The sequence below is a fragment of the Anabrus simplex genome, chromosome 1, assembly GCF_040414725.1.
Source record: "Anabrus simplex isolate iqAnaSimp1 chromosome 1, ASM4041472v1, whole genome shotgun sequence".
Classification (NCBI taxonomy): domain Eukaryota; kingdom Metazoa; phylum Arthropoda; class Insecta; order Orthoptera; family Tettigoniidae; genus Anabrus; species Anabrus simplex.
The window spans coordinates 673,340,744-673,360,993 of NC_090265.1; the positions used below are offsets into that span (position 1 = coordinate 673,340,744).

General features: G+C 38.5%; 1 protein-coding gene across 1 annotated transcript in view; it reads left to right on the forward strand.

The window, feature by feature from the left end:
• LOC136886104 (tonsoku-like protein) overlaps positions 1-17,149 on the forward strand; it is a 250,748-nt gene extending 233,599 nt beyond the window's left edge. The window contains exons 23-24 of the mRNA XM_068227232.1: positions 9,041-9,278; positions 16,759-17,149. Of these exons, the coding sequence (XP_068083333.1) occupies positions 9,041-9,278; positions 16,759-17,107 (587 nt within the window). The 3' untranslated portion in view covers positions 17,108-17,149. The remainder of the gene's footprint in view (positions 1-9,040; positions 9,279-16,758) is intronic.
• Positions 17,150-20,250: the final 3,101 nt, after the last annotated feature.

The window sequence follows — 20,250 nt, forward strand, 5'->3', positions numbered from 1 at the left end:
CAAAGAGAATCGCCGGTGTTCACAGATTCTGCTTCTTCACACACTGCCTGTTCCGTGATACTGTGGCGTTCCTTAAAACGCTGAACTCAAAAGAATTATGATTTCACTCAAACTTAACAGCTATGAAACAAACTGTCAACACACCGAAGTGAGTGAAAGTGCGGAAAGCTACCCCTGCACATTCCGGAAGATGCATTCTATCGTGACACGGAGAAATTTTGAATTTAAATTACTGAGTAAAGTACTATTTTTTAAAATGTACAGGCAGTTTTAAATTAAATGTCAGATTTGTTTTCCGTTTAAATATGACATATGAGGCAGTTTTCTTCCATCTGAGGTTACACAAAGCATAACTGTACACCCAATATCGAAAACTAGGTGAGCCAGGAGCGTGTTACCAACATTGACGCAAATAAAACCCGCACCCCAATTTCATGCCACAATTTTATTTTTTATTTTTTGTAATATGCAGGGATTGTTTCCGTAAATACGGTATTTTCGGTCTGTATGTGTCGGGCCTGCTAACTAATTGACCCTTCTTAGGGCCACAAACACATTCATTCACACACAATTTGCATGAAAGCAGGTATTGAACTAACATTGCGTGTGGTACATATTAAACAAATATTTCAAAACTTTGTAATCTTTGCCCCGGACTCGAACCTCTCACCTGACATGCAAGACCGCTCCGCCACGCCTTTACCAACTACACTACGGTTCCGTACGGCACACTGGGTAGCTTATAGCAAGTATTACGTTTACTGTGGTCCCAATATCAATTTAGTGTTTCGCCGGCGTGTCAGGTTCATACGATCTAGAAGGCAGGCGCATGTTTTTGAGTGTTTAATACGAGTATAACATTACAGCTTCATTTCATGGTGAGGTGGTAAATACCAAGATATCTGGTTGTGTTTTCTGAGCATACCAGCAGGGCAGATGTTTACAGGACGGAATGAATATTGTGGGTTGCATAAAACTGCATTGGAAGGGGCGGTTGAATCATGCTGTGTATATAGATTGATCAGCTTACGGTATAATTTCAATCCCAAATTTCTTTCATCTTTTCTTTTTGTTACACTCTGCAAAACATTTCTGAATGCACACTACTACATTCCACGGATTGAATGACTTCTGTAGTGGGGGTTTTGTTGTATCTAGGTGCAAAAAAATCTATTACAATACAAGCTTAAAGTAAATACTGTATACATTTACCATTCATAAAAATGAAAAGAAAAAAGTCACATTTTACCTGTCATTGTAAGAACATTGTCTCATCGGACAACTCATCAATGTGCACCTCTTGACCTGCTTTGACGTTTCTAATCGGGAAGATACGAGTAATGCATGATCCGAACCAGGGAAGGGGGGAGCATTCATTCGACTCGAGCGAGCAGCCCGACTATACCCTGCCTGGCTGCTGACGCAGCTCGACACGACCCGGCTGGCTCACATTCGCTGCTTTTGTCCTCCCTACCTCTCCGTCACACCCCGATACTCCCACGGCACTTTTAATTTTATGACTATTTGTTCAATGTTGGCATTCAGACATACGTTGGGTACATGCTGTTTGCACCTTAGCATTCTACTGCCTCCCACAAATATTCCTACCCAATTTCAAGCGGATCTGAGTGTATCACATGTGTGAGTTCCCTTGTTAGTATTTCCTTCCCTGAGTTGCCTAATGTTACATTGGACTTGTGCAAGATCCAGGCAAGAAATTAATTGGAACCCAAAGGGAGAAAGTTGAGTTATTTCTCCACTTGATTAAACTGCCATACTTACTATCATAATATATTTTGTTTGTACCATCTGTATCAGTGCTTATTTATATTAAATGTGAATATATGGTTCAGGTTTTGAGGGAGTTTTTTATGATGCCATGTTTTGTCATGGATTTTGATCAAGAAGTAAGTATTAATAACCACCTAATCGATACTTTATTAATACCTCAGGCAAAATTGAATAAAATTAAAACTTACAGGACATGTTTCGACCACTTAGAGGTCCTCTTCAGCTGTATAAATAAAGAACTGAAAAGAAAAACATTATGACAATAAGCACAAATAAAAGTTCTTTGGAGACTCCTTTGATAAAAATGGAGGTCATCAGAATAGGTCATCTTGCCTCTCGTTCTTGTTTGGAAAAGATATTTATTCTGCGCTGTCTAGAGGGTCTGTTTTTGAGCGCGACCTGGTGAAGTAACGATGTGATACAGTTTGACAGTTCATGGAAAGCTCTGGAGAGAAGGGAAGTAGAGTTTTATCGTCATCTAAAATAACATGTGAGGGAGGAGGGAGGAGGGAGATTGGGCTGTGCTTCTGCGATGTCGTGTTTGATTATATCTCTTGTTCGTCTAGTCTGTTTCATGTTTACCCATTCTAAGTATTTGCTAATATTCTCATATAAGATGTTTTTATGCTCGTTGTTTTCGTTGAGATTCTCTTCACAGTTTTCCAATTTATCAAGAACGATGTGGATGTTTTCCAGGTTGTTCATAAGATTACCTTTATTAATCATACAGATAATTTGAAGGTCCTGTTTTATATTGGTGAATTTGTGGTTGGACTCTTTCATATGGGATCCCATGGCAGAGAATCTTTTGTATCTTTCAGCATTGATGTGTTATTGATATCTAATTGAGAAGTTCCTTCCAGATTGTCCCACGTAAGTTTTTTTACATTGAGCACAAGTCAGCTTATAAATACCCGATTCCTGGAATTCGTCATCTTTAAGTTTATTAGCTTTATTATGACTAAAGAATCTATGTTTCGTGGTGTTGTTTGTAGAGAAGGCTACCTTGGTATTGTGTTTCTTGAATAAGTTGGTGATTTCGTAAATCTTCGGGTTATTAAAGGTGAATTTTATATATCCTTTTTCTTTTTCTGAATGCTGTTTAAGTTTAATTTGTTGTTGGTATTTGCATTTAGTGATGATTTTATTGATGAATTTCAAACTGAAACCATTATGTAGAGCCTGTTGACGAATGAAAGAAAGTTCCTTTTTTCTGTCTGTTTCTGTTAGCGGAATTTCAAAGGCTCTGTTGAGAAACTATAATAAGCTGATTTCTTTTGCGAGATGGGATGTAAAGAATCACTTTTGATTGTAGTCGGGGTAAAAGTGGGTTTCCTGTATATTTTAAATTGGAAATGGTTGTCTTTACGAATTGTTTGGATATCCAGAAAATTGAGTATGCCTTTCTCTTCTTCTTCAGCTGTAAATTTTATGTTTGGGTCTAAATTATTCAAAGTGTTAAGGATACTGTGACTATAATTTATTTCCTTGTTAATTATGGCATAGGTATCATCAACATATCGAAGCCAGAGATAGAGTCCTTTAATGTGACCTACTATCTGAGTGTGTTCCAAAAAGTCGAGGTAAATGTTGGCTAAAATTCCAGAAGCCGGCGCTCCCATTGGAAGTCCATCTTGCTGATATATTTTATTATTAAAAGAGAAGAAATTGTGGTTCAAAACGAATTCCAAGATAGTAATGAAGTTTTCTATTTCAGGTATACTGATACGTTTGTGAATTAATAAATTCGTCTTTATAATCTCAATGGTGTTCTTAATAGGAATGTTCGTGTACATGTCCTTGATGTCGAAGGAACTTGTTACATGAGATGAAGTTAACTTGAAATCTTTAATAGCAATGCAGAACTCTTTGGAGTTTTTTATCGAAGATTTGGTATAAAATACATAGTTATGAGTTAAGAAACTATGAATAAATTGGGATATTTTGTATGTGGGGCTTCTCCGAAAATTAATTATAGGTCTCATAGGTGCATCCTTTTTATGTAATTTAGGCATAGCTCTTGCTTTAGGAAGTCCTGGATTCATATTAATGAGTTTTTGAATATCTTGGTCGTTAAAAAAGAAGGAGCTTTGCTTCAGTATCCCTTTCAAATTCTTTTGATTTTTAGGGTGGGGTCTTTCTCAATTACCTTAAATTTGTTGTTAGTGAAAAAAGTTTCTGTTTTATTGATGTATTCGGTTTCATTTAATATTACTACTGTTCCACCTTTATCAGCTTTCGTTATCACTACATCACTTTGTCTAATTTTACGCTGAAGATCCTTCTCGATTTTAGTGTTTGTGGAATTGGTTAGTAACCCTCTAATTATGGAGGGAATTTTTTTCTTTGCTTCGTACCGTACGTCATTCTGAATGTCGACTGGAAGGGTTTGTATGGCTGTCTCTGTTTCTGCTAAAGTTTGTATTAATACTTGTCTGTTATTGAAACTATGCCAATTGTGATTAGGCCCTTTGCTTAATAATTGTAATTCTTGTTCTGTAAACGTCGTGTTCGACAAGTTCATGACGGGGAGTGGGAATTCTTCACAATTAAAAGAAGATTTAGGTTGATGCTTATTTAGATTTGTTGGGGGATTGTTTTTTAGGTTTACTAACTTCTTATTCAAAGTTGTACGTTTCTTGTTTATTAGAATTTCAATTTTATCTCTGCCGTATTTTTGTACAGAATCCCATTCTAGCGGAACTAAGTTACTTGAAGCAGAAAGGTGCGCTAGGTAAAGCTCCCGGTTGAGGAAGGATTTCTTCCTATACATAAATTTAATTTCTCGTTTAAGCCATATGCGGTTAACTGTTCTTTGTGTAGAAATTTGGAAAACTGAGCGTATGTTGTTTCTTTGTGCCCCTTTTAAGAATTTAGGAATTAGATTATTATTTAGACATTCTTTAAGGAAATATATATCTGTGCTTACTTTTGCAAGTTTCATCTTCAGATTAAGATAGATGTTTGTAATGTTTCCTGCTTGGTTAGCATTCGTATTACAAGTTGTCCATTTCATGACCGTATCGATGTTTAATCAGGAAGTAAGTATTAATAACCACCTAATCGATACTTTATTAATGCCTCAGGCAAAATTGAATAAAATTAAAACTTACAGGACATGTTTCGACCACTTAGTGGTCCTCTTCAGCTGTATAAATAAAGAACTGAAAAGAAAAACATTATGACAATAAGCACAAATAAAAGTTCTTTGGAGACTCCTTTGATAAAAATGGAGATCATCAGAATAGGTCATCTTGCCTCTCGTTCTTGTTTGGAAAAGATGTTTATTCTGCACTGTCTAGAGGGTCTGTTTTTGAGCGCGACCTGGTGAAGTAACTATGTGATACAGTTTGACAGTTCATGGAAAACTCTGCAGAGAAGGGAAGTAGAGTTTTATCGTCATCTAAAATAACATGTGAGGGAGGAGGGAGATTGGGCTGTGCTTCTGCGATATCGTGTTTGATTATATCTCTTGTTCGTCTAGTCTGTTTCATGTCTGCCCATTCTAAGTATTTGCTATTAAATGAAACCGAATACATCAATAAAACAGAAACTTTTTTCACTAACAACAAATTTAAGGTAATTGAGAAAGACCCCACCCTAAAAATTCAAAAGAATTTGAAAGGGATACTGAAGCAAAGCTCCTTCCTTTTTAACGACCAAGATATTCAAAAACTCATTAATATGAATCCAGGACTTCCTAAAGCAAGAGCTATGCCTAAATTACATAAAAAGGATGCACCTATGAGACCTATAATTAATTTTCGGAGAAGCCCCACATACAAAATATCCCAATTTATTCATAGTTTCTTAACTCATAACTATGTATTTTATACCAAATCTTCGATAAAAAACTCCAAAGAGTTCTGCATTGCTATTAAAGATTTCAAGTTAACTTCATCTCATGTAACAAGTTCCTTCGACATCAAGGACATGTACACGAACATTCCTATTAAGAACACCATTGAGATTATAAAGACGAATTTATTAATTCACAAACGTATCAGTATACCTGAAATAGAAAACTTCATTACTATCTTGGAATTCGTTTTGAACCACAATTTCTTCTCTTTTAATAATAAAATATATCAGCAAGATGGACTTCCAATGGGAGCGCCGGCTTCTGGAATTTTAGCCAACATTTACCTCGACTTTTTGGAACACACTCAGATAGTAGGTCACATTAAAGGACTCTATCTCTGGCTTCGATATGTTGATGATACCTATGCCATAATTAACAAGGAAATAAATTATAGTCACAGTATCCTTAACACTTTGAATAATTTAGACCCAAACATAAAATTTACAGCTGAAGAAGAAGAGAAAGGCATACTCAATTTTCTGGATATCCAAACAATTCGTAAAGACAACCATTTCCAATTTAAAATATACAGGAAACCCACTTTTACCCCGACTACAATCAAAAGTGATTCTTTACATCCCATCTCGCAAAAGAAATCAGCTTATTATAGTTTCTCAACAGAGCCTTTGAAATTCCGCTAACAGAAACAGACAGAAAAAAGGAACTTTCTTTCATTCGTCAACAGGCTCTACATAATGGTTTCAGTTTGAAATTCATCAATAAAATCATCACTAAATGCAAATACCAACAACAAATTAAACTTAAACAGCATTCAGAAAAAGAAAAAGGATATGTAAAATTCACCTTTAATAACCCGAAGATTTACGAAATCACCAACTTATTCAAGAAACACAATACCAAGGTAGCCTTCTCTACAAACAACAACACGAAACATAGATTCTTTAGTCATAATAAAGCTAATAAACTTAAAGATGACGAATTCCAGGAATCGGGTATTTATAAGCTGACTTGTGCTCAATGTAAAAAAACTTACGTGGGACAATCTGGAAGGAACTTCTCAATTAGATATCAATAACACGTCAATGCTGAAAGATACAAAAGATTCTCTGCCATGGGATCCCATATGAAAGAGTCCAACCACAAATTCACCAATATAAAACAGGACCTTCAAATTATCTGTATGATTAATAAAGGTAATCTTATGAACAACCTGGAAAACATCCACATCGTTCTTGATAAATTGGAAAACGGTGAAGAGAATCTCAACGAAAACAACGAGCATAAAAACATCTTATATGAGAATATTAGCAAATACTTAGAATGGGTAGACATGAAACAGACTAGACGAACAAGAGATATAATCAAACACGACATCGCAGAAGCACAGCCCAATCTCCCTCCTCCCTCACATGTTATTTTAGATGACGATAAAACTGTACTTCCCTTCTCTCCAGAGCTTTCCATGAACTGTCAAACTGTATCACATCGTTACTTCACCAGGTCGCGCTCAAAAACAGACCCTCTAGACAGCGCAGAATAAACATCTTTTCCAAACAAGAACGAGAGGCAAGATGACCTATTCTGATGACCTCCATTTTTATCAAAGGAGTCTCCAAAGAACTTTTATTTGTGCTTATTGTCATAATGTTTTTCTTTTCAGTTCTTTATTTATACAGCTGAAGAGGACCACTAAGTGGTCGAAACATGTCCTGTAAGTTTTAATTTTATTCAATTTTGCCTGAGGCATTAATAAAGTATCGATTAGGTGGTTATTAATACTTACTTCTTGATTAAACATCGATACGGTCATGAAATGGACAACTTGTAATGGATTTTGATGTCGCTTGTGGAGGGAGAGCTTGCAGAAGACTGGTCTGTAGCTCCTTGAACAAAATCATCTTCACCTTTATGTGTATGCTGTGCATCAAATCTCTTCTTTTACTTTAGTTAGTTTTAAAATATGTCACAAAAGTTTAAGTCCCATAGTGCATGTTATAAAGCAATGAATTTCATTATTAGAGTCCATATTGATGGATATGATTTATTTCTTAATGAATGGTTTTTATTGACCACCTAGTCAATACATTATAACTAACACTAGAACTAGTTTTGACCCATAAGAATGGTCATCTTCAGCTATTCTTAGTAAGATAATCTAAGATAGAACATAGCATATAAAAATTGAAGGTCAATTGAAGTCAGCTAGGATCATAATCTTAAAAACTATGACAATAAATGGGTCGAAATAAACACAATTAAGATCATTCCTTGTAGTCCATATATTGATATGTGGTCTTGATGAACATTTGTTTATGTGGAGAATGACCCTATCTTATCATATGTTGAAAACATGTAAGAATGAAATGTAAATATGCATAGAAGAACTGAGGATATTATAGATATACGAGGGGGATACCAAGAAAAAAATTTAATTTTTTTTAAAAACTATATATTTTCAAATTGTTTACAAAACAACCTGTTCCCCTTCAAAATACTCTCCATTACAACCAATATATTTGTTCCACCGGTGATTCCACTGTTCAAAACATTTAATCTTTAGTAATGGCCGACAGCTCCTCCCTCATTTTTCTTCTTTGACCTCTTCAGTGTTGTCAAATCAATGTTCTTTCATGCTCTTTCATGATTAAATAGCTGGCACCTTCTTAGATTGCAGCTAGTAAAGATTTGCCTCTAGAGGCACACAACAGTAGGCCACGCACCACATGCCACAGCGAAAGGTTAACTTCATGGACACCGCATTGAATTGTGAATCTTTACCAGCTGCAATCTAAGAACGTGCCAGCTATTTAATCATATCTTCGTGTGCCATTCTTGACTCAACCATTGACAAATTCTAACTGAGGAACTTTTCAGTGTTATACAAGATACTTTAACAGGAAGCAGTAATGAAACATTTTAACATGATGCAACGCATCTGAGGATTTTAGAGCCTTATTTTAATTTCATCATATATTTTACATGTTGTGCACATAGTTCATCCCAGATGTTTTTAACTCCTTTTACCATCATTTGTGTATGTTTATACATTTGTTTTAGTCATTTCATGTGTTTGTACTGTTTTGTATTATGGCTGATGGTGGCCAGCCTAGGCCGAAACTAGTTCCTAGATTAAAAATGTAATGTAAACATTGCATAATATAGTATTGTAAAGGTGGACCATTACGACATAAGTTTAGTTATTATTGTGATCACAAGCCTATACAGATCAAAACCATGAAGTATATATCCTATTATTAGGATATCCTGGTGTTAAGAATTTGTCATATCCATCCGTATGGAAGATGTGAAGGATATCTCTTGAAGTGCCAGTAGTATACAGTTCCGCAGCACAACACTAACAGCTTCGAGGTATATCCTTCACATTACATCTAGAACTTATGATAAGGTCAGTTGTGTTATTTCCAGTTTCAAACCTTGTGGAGCTTAACATCAGTGACAATCCACTGGGCAGCGAAGGTGTTGAAGGCTTCTTGCGTTTCTTGGATGCTAGCCAAATGGTAGACTTGAATGTAGCTGGTACAGGAGATCATTCTGTAGCCACCCAGTTGGCGCAGTTCCTGCAGACAGCTGTGCCTAGAAATTTAACTAGGCTGGATGTGTCTAACTGTAATATCACCGATCCTGCTCTCTCAGAACTCATAGGGTAAGTCCACTACTTTGAATTCCATTATAGATTGTTACACCTTTCTCCATACAGTCTACAAGCTTTCACAGTCCTTTTTTCATACCTAAAATTGTGCCACCTATTACGGCCGTAATTATTGACATGAAATCGTTATATATCAGGTAGAATTGTGACTTTTAATTGTGAACATGAAATTATTTAGCATAGATTCTAACCAAGATCTTCTAGGTTAACCTCTGTTCCTTTTATCTTCAAACACCAAACTCATTAAGAGCTTATGGAATCTGTAAATTTGCCTGTACCACATATTTGTAATATTGTAGCTTTGTAGCCTGAGGCCAGCCCAACTGCACACGTTCTAATGCAGCTGCAAACATCTGCTGGCCTCGATGGTGAAGTGGTGGAGAGAGTACGGGGAAAGTGAGTGAGAGATGGGAAAATAGCTGGAAGAATGTTATGTAATGGTTTGTATGTGCAGTCACAAAAATTAACAGCTAGCACCCGCATGCAAATTACCTAAACTGGCTGCACTTAGTTGTGGCTTGATCATTGTAAGCAACACATGTTACGTTTCAACAGAAAAAAATTCCTTCTTAGTTTACTGCTTAATTGATATTTTTTAGATGTAAATTTTTTTACCTTTGTGTAGTCAGTAGCTTCAGGATTTTGAGCATGTAATCAATTGTCCACTTGCCTATGATTATTCCTAATGTTGAGCAAGAACAACTTTTTATTTATTTTAGAAGTAATCTGGAGTATCAGTGCTATATTTCTCATGAGAGATCAGCAACGACCACATAAATTACACCGATTCTGTGGTTCCTTTCTGGTTCAGCTATGTCTGCATTTTAGCACAGTGAGATATAGAAATAAATGTACCCTGCCACGTTGAAATCGTGTAGAGGCAGCTTAACCCATTCTGCTACAATGACAGGTACAGCTGTCAAGAGTTTTGCATTTGTTAACATGCAATGACAGGTACAACCGTCACCATGTGCTCAGTTTAAAACAAAAGCTTAAGTTTTCCACCTGTTGAATACTGTTTGTTGAGACCTTAAAGTTGGATACTGGTATATTTGTTGAAATTATTTTCGTTCTTACCAGAGACCATCATCAGTCAAAATCAAAGTTAAGGCAAGATATGAATATAGATAAAATATATGAAGCAAGCATGAAATTCAATGCAAGACAAGTAAAGATTCGAAAAACATTCATCACAATCACATGTCCTTTGCAAGCTCTCAGCTTTCCTCCAATTTGAAGACTGCACCTCAGAGAAAACCAGGTGAAACACTAAAATACCAGCACTTGAGGAATCTTTTAGAACTCAGCTCAGCTGAAACAAGTGTGAACAGAATGATGTTGATGGGAAAGTGTTGAGATGTTCATTTGTTTCCAATATGGATCATTGAAAAAGCACTTAAAATACCAGCACTTGAGGAATTTTCTAGAACTCAGCTCAGTTGAAACAAGTATGAACAGAATGATGTTGATGGGGAAGAGTTGAGATGTTCATTTGTTTCTAGCATGGAGGAAAAAACATTGTGGGATAAAGAAGCCTAAGGTGGGGCTGGGTGATGTGTAATGTGTCAGATATTTCATTAAGGTTGAAATAGGGATTAAAGAATTGATCCAGGTGGATGAAACAATTCTCAAAGATATTGAGCAGAGAGCCCTTATTATCCATTTTTAGGATTTTTAGATCCTTGTCAATATTCATGAATTTATGTATAGCTGAAAATCTATTATATTTACATGAATTTACATGTTCTAAAGTACCTTGTGTCAAAGTTTCTACCCATTTGGCCAATATATGGTGATGGACAGCTACAACATTTAAGCATATAAACACCTGATCTCTAGATTTTTTATTATTATTATTATTATTATTATTATTATTATTATTATTATTATTATTATTATTATTATTATTGCTGTTGTTGAGTTTGTGTTGTGTAGAATTGATGCATTATTATTGCCTGTATTAAAAGATATTTTTATATCATGTTTTTTTGAAAATATTGGAAATCTGGTGTATCTGTGGATTATTGAGAGTGAAAGTGTAAAATAAGGTTTTGTTAGTTTTCTTTAGTGAGAGTAGTGGGAAGTCTATGTCTGACTTTATTTATTATTCCTTCAATGAAATGTTTATTATATCCCTTGGCCTTGGCTATGTTTCTGATGGTGTTTAATTCATGTATAAGATCTTCTTTTTGACATTGGGATATTGAATGAACCATGCTGTGTTATGCAGGACGTTTGTGGATGGACTTGTGGATGTGAACTGAACATAAAATCAATTTTTTAGACTTAACTATCTCAAGACACCACAATTCCCTTAGCTACAAAATTTATAGATAACCTACACAAACCATAATCTTTACATCCTTCCTTTTTGTTAGATCTGTATGTTCAAGTACTCAATAAAATTGCACGGAGAAGCATCCACCTCTCGTGGCGCTCCATCGCACAACCAACAGCCGACTGACGACCCTCCTGGGGGGAGCCTCGCTTTTATAGAGAATCGAGGCTCGTGTTCTGAGGACAGTATGTCCCGAGAGGGTACATGCGCCGGATTGTTGGCCGATGCGATGGGGCTCCACAAGAGGTGGATGGCCCTCCGTGCAACTTTACTGAATACTTGAACATACATATCTAACAAAAAGGAATTATCGTGCAGAACAACTCCGCAGCCGGACTGCAAAGTGTACCGGGCCACGGAGCTCTCTGTGTACAAAATAACATGATCAGAGAGCCGAGATGTTGGAGTCCTATGACTGCAGCAGCCGTCTCTGCGATGGTGATCCGATACTGATGCTGGAATGCCTGGGCCCAGGCCTGGTTCAGTCGTGGGCAGACCGCCGCGACAGAGTGGGGCGTCGCGTCGGTGAAGAGCTTGATGGGATGATGCCCAGAAGACATCTGACGTGGTGAGCCGAAAAATTCGGGGAGTGAGGAGACGTCAAACCCAGAAGAATTTGCCTGCGAGGATATGACGAGATAGGAAGACCGGCCACCCCATGACGTAGCTGAGCCACGAAAGGTAGCCAGCTGCCTGTTGGAGCTGATACGGGGAGAAGGTCGGAAGCGCACGCACAAGGGAGAGGGCACGCTGCTGTGTAGCATGAAGCATCGTAACCTCCTGACTCGGGATATCAATCGTTACACCTAGGTAGGTGAGAATGGGAGTCGGGTGCAGGACTGTCTTGGCATAGTTGAGCGTGATGCCAAGGATATGAGTCAGTAATGCGTCGATCTGCAGCATGAGGGCTGAGGTCAGATCAGGGCTATGGATGAGCCAGTCGTCCAGATAAGGGATCATCTGGACGCCGAACTTCTGGGACAGAAACTCCTGCATGGCTATGGCCCAGCGTTGTATGATCAATGGAGCCAGGCTATGCCCCATCAGCAGGCGTGTCCAGTGATACCGAGGGCTCCGATACAGAATACCATAGGTGATGCTGGGTATCGCGGGAAATTGGGAGTTGAAAGAAACCGGACTTCAAGTCAAGCTTTTAAGCCGGGTGATGGGGCGGAATGGAAGTTAATGCCTGCGCTTGGCCCTGAAGAGAGAATGAAGGGTGAATGATGAAGGGGGTCCAGGCGCTAAGGTGATTTATGACCTGCGCTGCCCTTGATTCCTTGGGAACGAGGAACAGGGGGAAGGCAAACGTACACTCCCCCCTCTCGATGATACCAGCATCCAGGAGGTCTGCCACGACGGTGTCCATCGGGCTGGAAGGTCTGGTGAGGGCTGCGTAAATGAGCGAAGCATGGGTGTAAAAGAACTGCTGTTGTCCATTATCCATAAGCAGCCACAAGGAGAAGGCGTACAAGAGGGCTTGGGCCTCGTGTTGGTCACGTCCTTGCGGGCTGGCTGGTACAAGTTGATGGAGTACTTCCTAGTCCGTGGACTCGGTGATCATCTGGAACAGGAAGAGCCTTGGAATAGGTTGTCGGAGCCAGGGCACGCCAGTTCAGAGCAACTCATGTGGGACAAAATTCCGGCACCTCGGCATCTCCAAAAACCATAAAAGTAGTTGGTGGTATGTAAAGCAAATAACATTAATTGATGAAATAAACTAATTAATTAATAAGAGAAATGACAATTGAGTAGTATAATGTGTTAAATATTATTCAAAGTTATATCATCAATGATGTGTCATAACATGTCGAGATATGCCGCAAAAAAATCTCTCAGTTTGTTACTTCTGACAGTTGACACATCTGCATTTTTTTTCTGTTTCAGGTAGTTTATAAATTCAATTCTAGAATTTCAGAAGCTTCAGTTAGAAGAATTTTATTGTTGGTTTCAGCAGCAATAGCATCCGTGAGAAGATTACGCAGTATTTCCTTCAATAGAAAATGTGAGATTATCCGCAAGTCCTATGAATTATGCCGTTTTGCGTGGTGATTTTGAATTAAATAGTACTCACAAGAATCTAATAGGCAGTAGGCCTAGAGCTTAAATATACCGCAATCAGAAGGGATACTTTTCTATTAATGTTCAAATGATTAATTGTCCTAACTTCTATATCAGGGCCTAGTTCTGGCCCGATTCTGTACATGACAGCATATTTCAGAATTACCACATCCAAGCTCTGTTTGAGATAGGGACAAGTTAGAAAGGGATCCTGAGCTGCATGGAAAGGGTGATTGACAGAGTTCTGTAAAAGACTTATTGCAATTCAAATGTTGAGACAACCCATGTGCTTATGCTGATTTCATGCACCATGTTTTACAGCTGTATTCAAACTCAAAACTGCTTGGTTCTGCCAATGCCGTTTAGATTCACTCTGTTCGTAACTATTTCTATGAAACACTTTTCCGCCTTGTCAGTACTTTACATTTTATTATACCGTAATTATCTACCGTACATGTTTTGAGTGGTCAACTGCTCTCATCCTCAGCGGTGCAAAAACATCAAACAAAATCCTTGGACTTGATACATTTGTACAATACACTTATCACCCAAACAATTTATACATAAATCTTGAAATTGTTAAAATATCTCTTTTGTGTCTAAACTATTCACTTACACTTACTATGTCATTTAGTAAAAACTTTACAAATAATAATTTTCAAATCGTAAAATGAATAAAACTTATTAAGTTAGTCACTATATACTAAAATTTAAAATGCTGTCTGCTCTGTCCTTGAAAACTTCTCCTTTCCTTAAATCCTTATTTACACCTTTAAAAAAAAGAAATTATTTAAATTTCTAATCCATAATTCAAATATCTTATTTGTATATTTTATTCCAATAATTGTCAATTAACTTACTGCTATAGTTCTAAGACCTTTCGTGTAGATCGGAATTTCTCCTCTTAATCTAGTCCGACTATGTGGGTAATTTTTAACCGTCAAGTTCCTTTAAAATAAACAACCATCAAAACCAACTTGAGACATTTTTACAAAAAAGACGACAACTCAGATGACTAGAGAATTTTATTTTTTACTTACTTCAGTTTCAGCTGGTACCAAATTTGTCAAAATTAAAAACAAATTTACACTTGTCTGAACCAAACAAACATGTCCTTGCCCCTGTGCTTGCTGCCATTGACCTTACGAGGCGAGCTGCTACTTGTCACTAAGCTGCCAGTTAAGTAATCTAGGGGAGGGGGAGTGTGTTAACGACTGGAACTATTTATTTCGCTCTCTCTTTCTCTCCTTTTTCATTATATGATTGTACGCTAAATTGTACATCATATTTTCTTCATTCAGCCGTTTATTTCAATTATTCTCGTTATTGCTTCTCTGGTCTACATACAGTATATACATATTTTCTCTAGAGCGTCTATTAATTTTCCTTTCGTTGTCATGTGCAGTATTTCCATATGAATAGTGTTTCATAAAAATTGAATATAAATCAATACGGACGAGACTGAACTATCATGTTTAAAATAATCAATTCTGTTCATAACTCTTGCAAGAGCTAAAATTTTCCTGGAAAAGTCTGAGTCTACATGATGATGAAAACTTAACTCCTGGCAACATTTTTCCAGAACCTGTTGCATCAATAAAGCTTGTCATTTACTTTACTGCCCATGTTAACTATACCAATTCTAAGCCGAGGGGCATTTTTTGAACTAAGAAAAAAAAAAAAAAAAAAAAATGTACTTACAATCAGGAACACTGCGTGACAACAGAAGTTAAGCACCCAGAAGGAGTGGTTGAAAGTGAATGAAACTACATATGCTGAAAGACCACGTGCCTTTATTGAACTGATTACAATATGGGATGAAAGAGACAAGGCCGTTGGCAGTTACAGGTGGAATGTTGGCACCCAGTCAGTAGGTTTTCACACCCCTTCTGGCCGCAATGCATGCCCTTCTGCAGTTCGGTATGGTGTCAAACAGCCTTTGGATCCTCTCCTGAGGCAAGTTCGTCCACAGTTGTTACAGCTGTCCCTCCAGATTCTGCAGGATGGTAGTGGGACGGAGTCCCTTTCCAACGTCATCCCACATGTGTTCTATGACGGAGAGCTCCGGGAATCTTGCTGGCCACGGGAGGACCTCAACATGCTCTAGGCAGTCCATAGACACATGTGCTGTGTGTGGACGTGCATTATCTTGTTGGAACACTGTCCCAGGGTGCTGTGCCATAAGGGGTAGGACGTGCAAACGCAGAATGTCTGCAACGTCTTGCTGCACCATCAAAGTCTTACAAAGCCCTATTAGAGGTGCCTGACCTGAACACATATTCTATGGCTCCCCTAATCATGATACCAGGGATTATGCCTGTGTGTCTTTCCACAATATGGGCAGGCGTTGGTGTTCTGATGTCAGTGGCAGCCAGCGCATGGTCAGTAGGACCCCAATCTGGTGGATGCAAGTTGTTGAGACACTGTGCAGGGACTCGCATAGAATCTCCACTATATGTTCGCAGATGGCAGGTGCCGAAGTTATGGGATTCCGCAATGCTTGGCGTACTATATGACGGTCCTCCCTCAGGGTGGTGTATCTTGGTCGACCCGAACTGGCATGACATGTACCCATTATGTTTATCATTGGGCCACTGTGACATCTGAATGGCCCACATGCCTGGCAGTTACACGATATGACCAACCAGCCTCGTGCAGTCCCACAATGCGGCGTCTGTTACATGCTGTCAGTTGGTGGATAGGCTGTCTAACGCGTCTGCGAGGCATCGCGGGTGCTTCATTCTATACGTAGTCCTCTCTGCACGTCTTGTCTTGCTTAACTGTGTGACTCCCAGCAGTTGACTGGTAACAGCTTAACAACAGGACAGTGACATCACGAGTGCACTCTGGTGGACGTTCTACACATTACAGATCCTTATAAATCTAATCATTTACTCGCACATCAATAGTATGCCTGTATACTGGAATGGGATCATATTGGACCTCTCCTTATAGCTGCTTAACTTTTTTTTTGTCTGGCAGTATACAATAACCTCAAAATAAAGCTACAGCATTGACAGTAAAATAAATTATTTGTTTTGTGTACTTCATCACTGTGAAATGTAACTTTTCCAGAAGTCTACATGCCGCTACAAAGCTGCAGTCCCTCCACCTCCGCAACAACAGGCATCTGAGCTCTGCGTCCCTACTTTGTTTCTCCCAGCTGCCGAGCCCGCCATGCACCATCGACCTCGCTGGGTGCCACAACATCTTGGAGCATCTCGGCAGTTCTTCTCCTACCCAGTGGCTGCAGGGCGAGTTCCTAAAGAAGCTGCAAGCTCTGACTATCTCCAAGAAAGTGGGGAACACACAGACATCAGAATGGGAACATGTGGAACAGTTATGGAGACATGCATGGGGCCCACAGGCCATGGTGCAGAAAGGTCCTATAGGACTGTTAAGGCTATCTGTGGTGAATTTGTGAAAAAGTTGTATATTGGCTAATAAATATATATTTTTGTATTTATTCCTTCTGTTTAAAAAATTAAGAAGTACTTTGTATACTTTGATAGAACTTTGAGGGGACTATTTTTCAGTGAACAGGTTTTGGAACATTTGTCAGATATGCCCTCTCCTCTGATTTATGCAGGGAACTTCCAGTTTAAAAAAAAAAATCATCTTCCTTCCACTCTCCCGATAGCTGTGACTGATCTCTTGATTTTGAGTGCTGATTTGTATTCTGTACTGTTTAAAATTCCTGACCTTTTCCTCTTCCTGTCAACTGTTGACTGAGCGAGTTGGCTATGCAGTTCCGATCACTTAGCTGTGAGCTTGCATACGACAGATAGTGGGTTCAAACCTCATCAGCAGCCCTGTAGATGGTTTTTCCTTGGTTTCCCATTTTCACACCCGGCAAATTAAGGCCACAGCCTGCTACCTTCCAAATCCTTGTCCTTTCGTAGCCTTCAGCCGTCAAAATCTCTTTACATGCTACATTACAATAAACAAGCGAAATAAGTTATCTATAGTTGGAGAAATTTGATATTCATTGGACTTTGGTTGGGCAGGTGAAATCAGTTGATGGTGTTCTTAAAAATTATACTCCCTGAGGTGATGCTTCCCAGTTTTATCAATTCCACACAGCAGTGCTGAGTAAGATGTTTAGCTCATTTACAAAGACAAGAATACAGTTCAGATCAGTGCTTGCAAAAGATCTTTGGAAAAATGTTCGACCTCAATTTTTTTTCAGCAAGGCAAATGCTTTGAGCAAAAATTTAGTTTGGAGTTTCTGAAAAGAACTAAGACAGTTACAATGAGGAGTTTTATTGTAAAGCTCAGATTTCTGCAGTCTTTTAGTACTTGTAAATTAAATAAATAAATAGTGGAAAAAGTAGAGTAATGTAGTTGTGTTAAATATGCTTGAATTGATGCGAGTTATGTCATCAGTCATAGTTTATTAGCTTCAGTAGCCCATATTGATAGTTCCAACAATCACAATTATGAACTGGGATTTCCCACCTAATCAATACTTGATTTATTTCTGATGTATTTACATTACAAATACATTTAGCAGTACCGGTTTCTGTCTCTATTAAGCAGTCCATTGCCCGTTTGTCGGGAGCATGTCGTATATCTGTACAGCTGAATACAACAGGAGAACATTCCAACAGAACTCGGTGCCAGCTTCCAACAGGTCACAATTGACATAAACCAAATCAAAGGGATGTTCTCTCACCGAACTCGATAGCTGCAGCCGCTTAAGTGTGGCCAGTATCCACTATTCGGGAGATAGTGGGTTCGACCCCCACTGTCGGCAGCCCTGAAGATGGTTTTCCGTGGTTTTCCATTTTCACACCAGGCAAATGCTGGGGCTGTACCTTAATTAAGGCCACGGCCGCTTCCTTCCCACTCCTAGCCCTTTCCTGTCCCATCGTTGCCATAAGACCTATCTGTGTCAGTGCGACGTAAAGCAAATAGCAAAGAAAAAAAAAGGATGTTCTCACCATTTTACTTCAAAACATCGAACAGTTAAACCCACAAGACAAATCTGATTCAACAAGCACTTGGTTATAGTGATAAGAAGATTTTTAACTCATTTTACCAAAGTTTGCATCATTTAAAACATGATCATCTGCTGAAAGGTATCAAGTGGCAGGGAGGAATTCAGTTAGGTGGAAATGTAGTAAGCAGTCTGGCTTATGCTGACAACTTGGTCTTAATGGCAGATTGTGCCGAAAGCCTGCAGTCTAATATCTTGGAACTTGAAAATAAGTGCAATGAGTATGGTATGAAAATTAGTCTTCCGAAGACTAAATTGATGATATAGATGTTGATTCCCATAGGGAACTTTAAATATTTGTCCTGAATGAGTAAATTTATAATACCAATATAATGGTCCGTTATTGGACATTATAAATTTTCCAGGTAACTCATTCTTGGCTGCCTGCGTTTCACCCTCGTGTGCTAAGTTGGGCTCGTCAGTTGGGACTTACCACACCTCCCAAGACACAAGGCTAGTGCATACCGTGGAGGCCACTGCATAGGCTACTTGAAGCCACCAGCAGTGCCAATGCACTATGAGAGCTTTGTCTCATTTCAAAAAATTGATGCCTGCCTGGCCATCAGATGATATAGATGTTGATTCCCATAGGGAACTTAAAATATTTGTCCTGAATGAGGACAACTACAGATAATAGCACTCATACGTGTTCTTACACAAGACAATGCCCCGCGGTGTACTGTTCTGCTTACGGATGTTTAGTTGGGCTGATGGAGCGTGTACCAGTCCGCTTATGGGTGCATGTGGGTTAATGATACTAAGTGAGTGTTAAGTTGATGAAGCTGGTAACATGGCTAGTTGTACTTCACATAAAAACAATCACAATTATCACTGCTTATTCAGCCACTAGAACAGGGTGTGAAAATGGAAGGGAAGTGTATTTCTTTGGAATTAAATCTTCCAAAATACAAATTGCTCACCTTACTCCAGGTATAAAGAACCCTCACTAAAACCTTATGGTGAAACACATATATTACATAAAATGTAAAACTTATAGTCACCAGCCTTACTGTTGGTGTTGGTCGTGGTGATTATTGTTTTAAGAGGAAGTACAGCTAGGCAACCATCCTCTATTAACACTAATCAGAGAGAAAAATGGAAAGGATCCAACATTTTAAAATACTAAGATATCGGCCAAAGAAAGATAAGGGCCATAAAGGGTGTGAATATGAAAGACTCCCTAGCCCTCGAATGCTTTAATAGCTTCAGGGTCGGAAAAGAACGAGAGTTGACCAAAGGAGATCTGATAGGATAGATGAAAGTGAGGAGCCTGGCACAAGTGGGAGGAATGCCAGGACTCAGCTGAGGATCCTGTGGTTGCCAAACCACTCTTCCAAGTTGAGAACCCCCAGGGTCCCTTTTAGTTGCCTCTTACAACAAGTGGGGGATACTGTGCGTGTTAATTCTACCCTGCCCACCCTCAGGGATACCCAGACTGAGACAGATCACCACTGAAAAAGTGAGGAACTATTAAAGCTCATAAAACTTTTTTTTTTTTTTAAGTTTACACTGAAGTTTAACAGATTCTTTGATTTGCCTATTTTACTTTGTACACTACAAAGTTACAC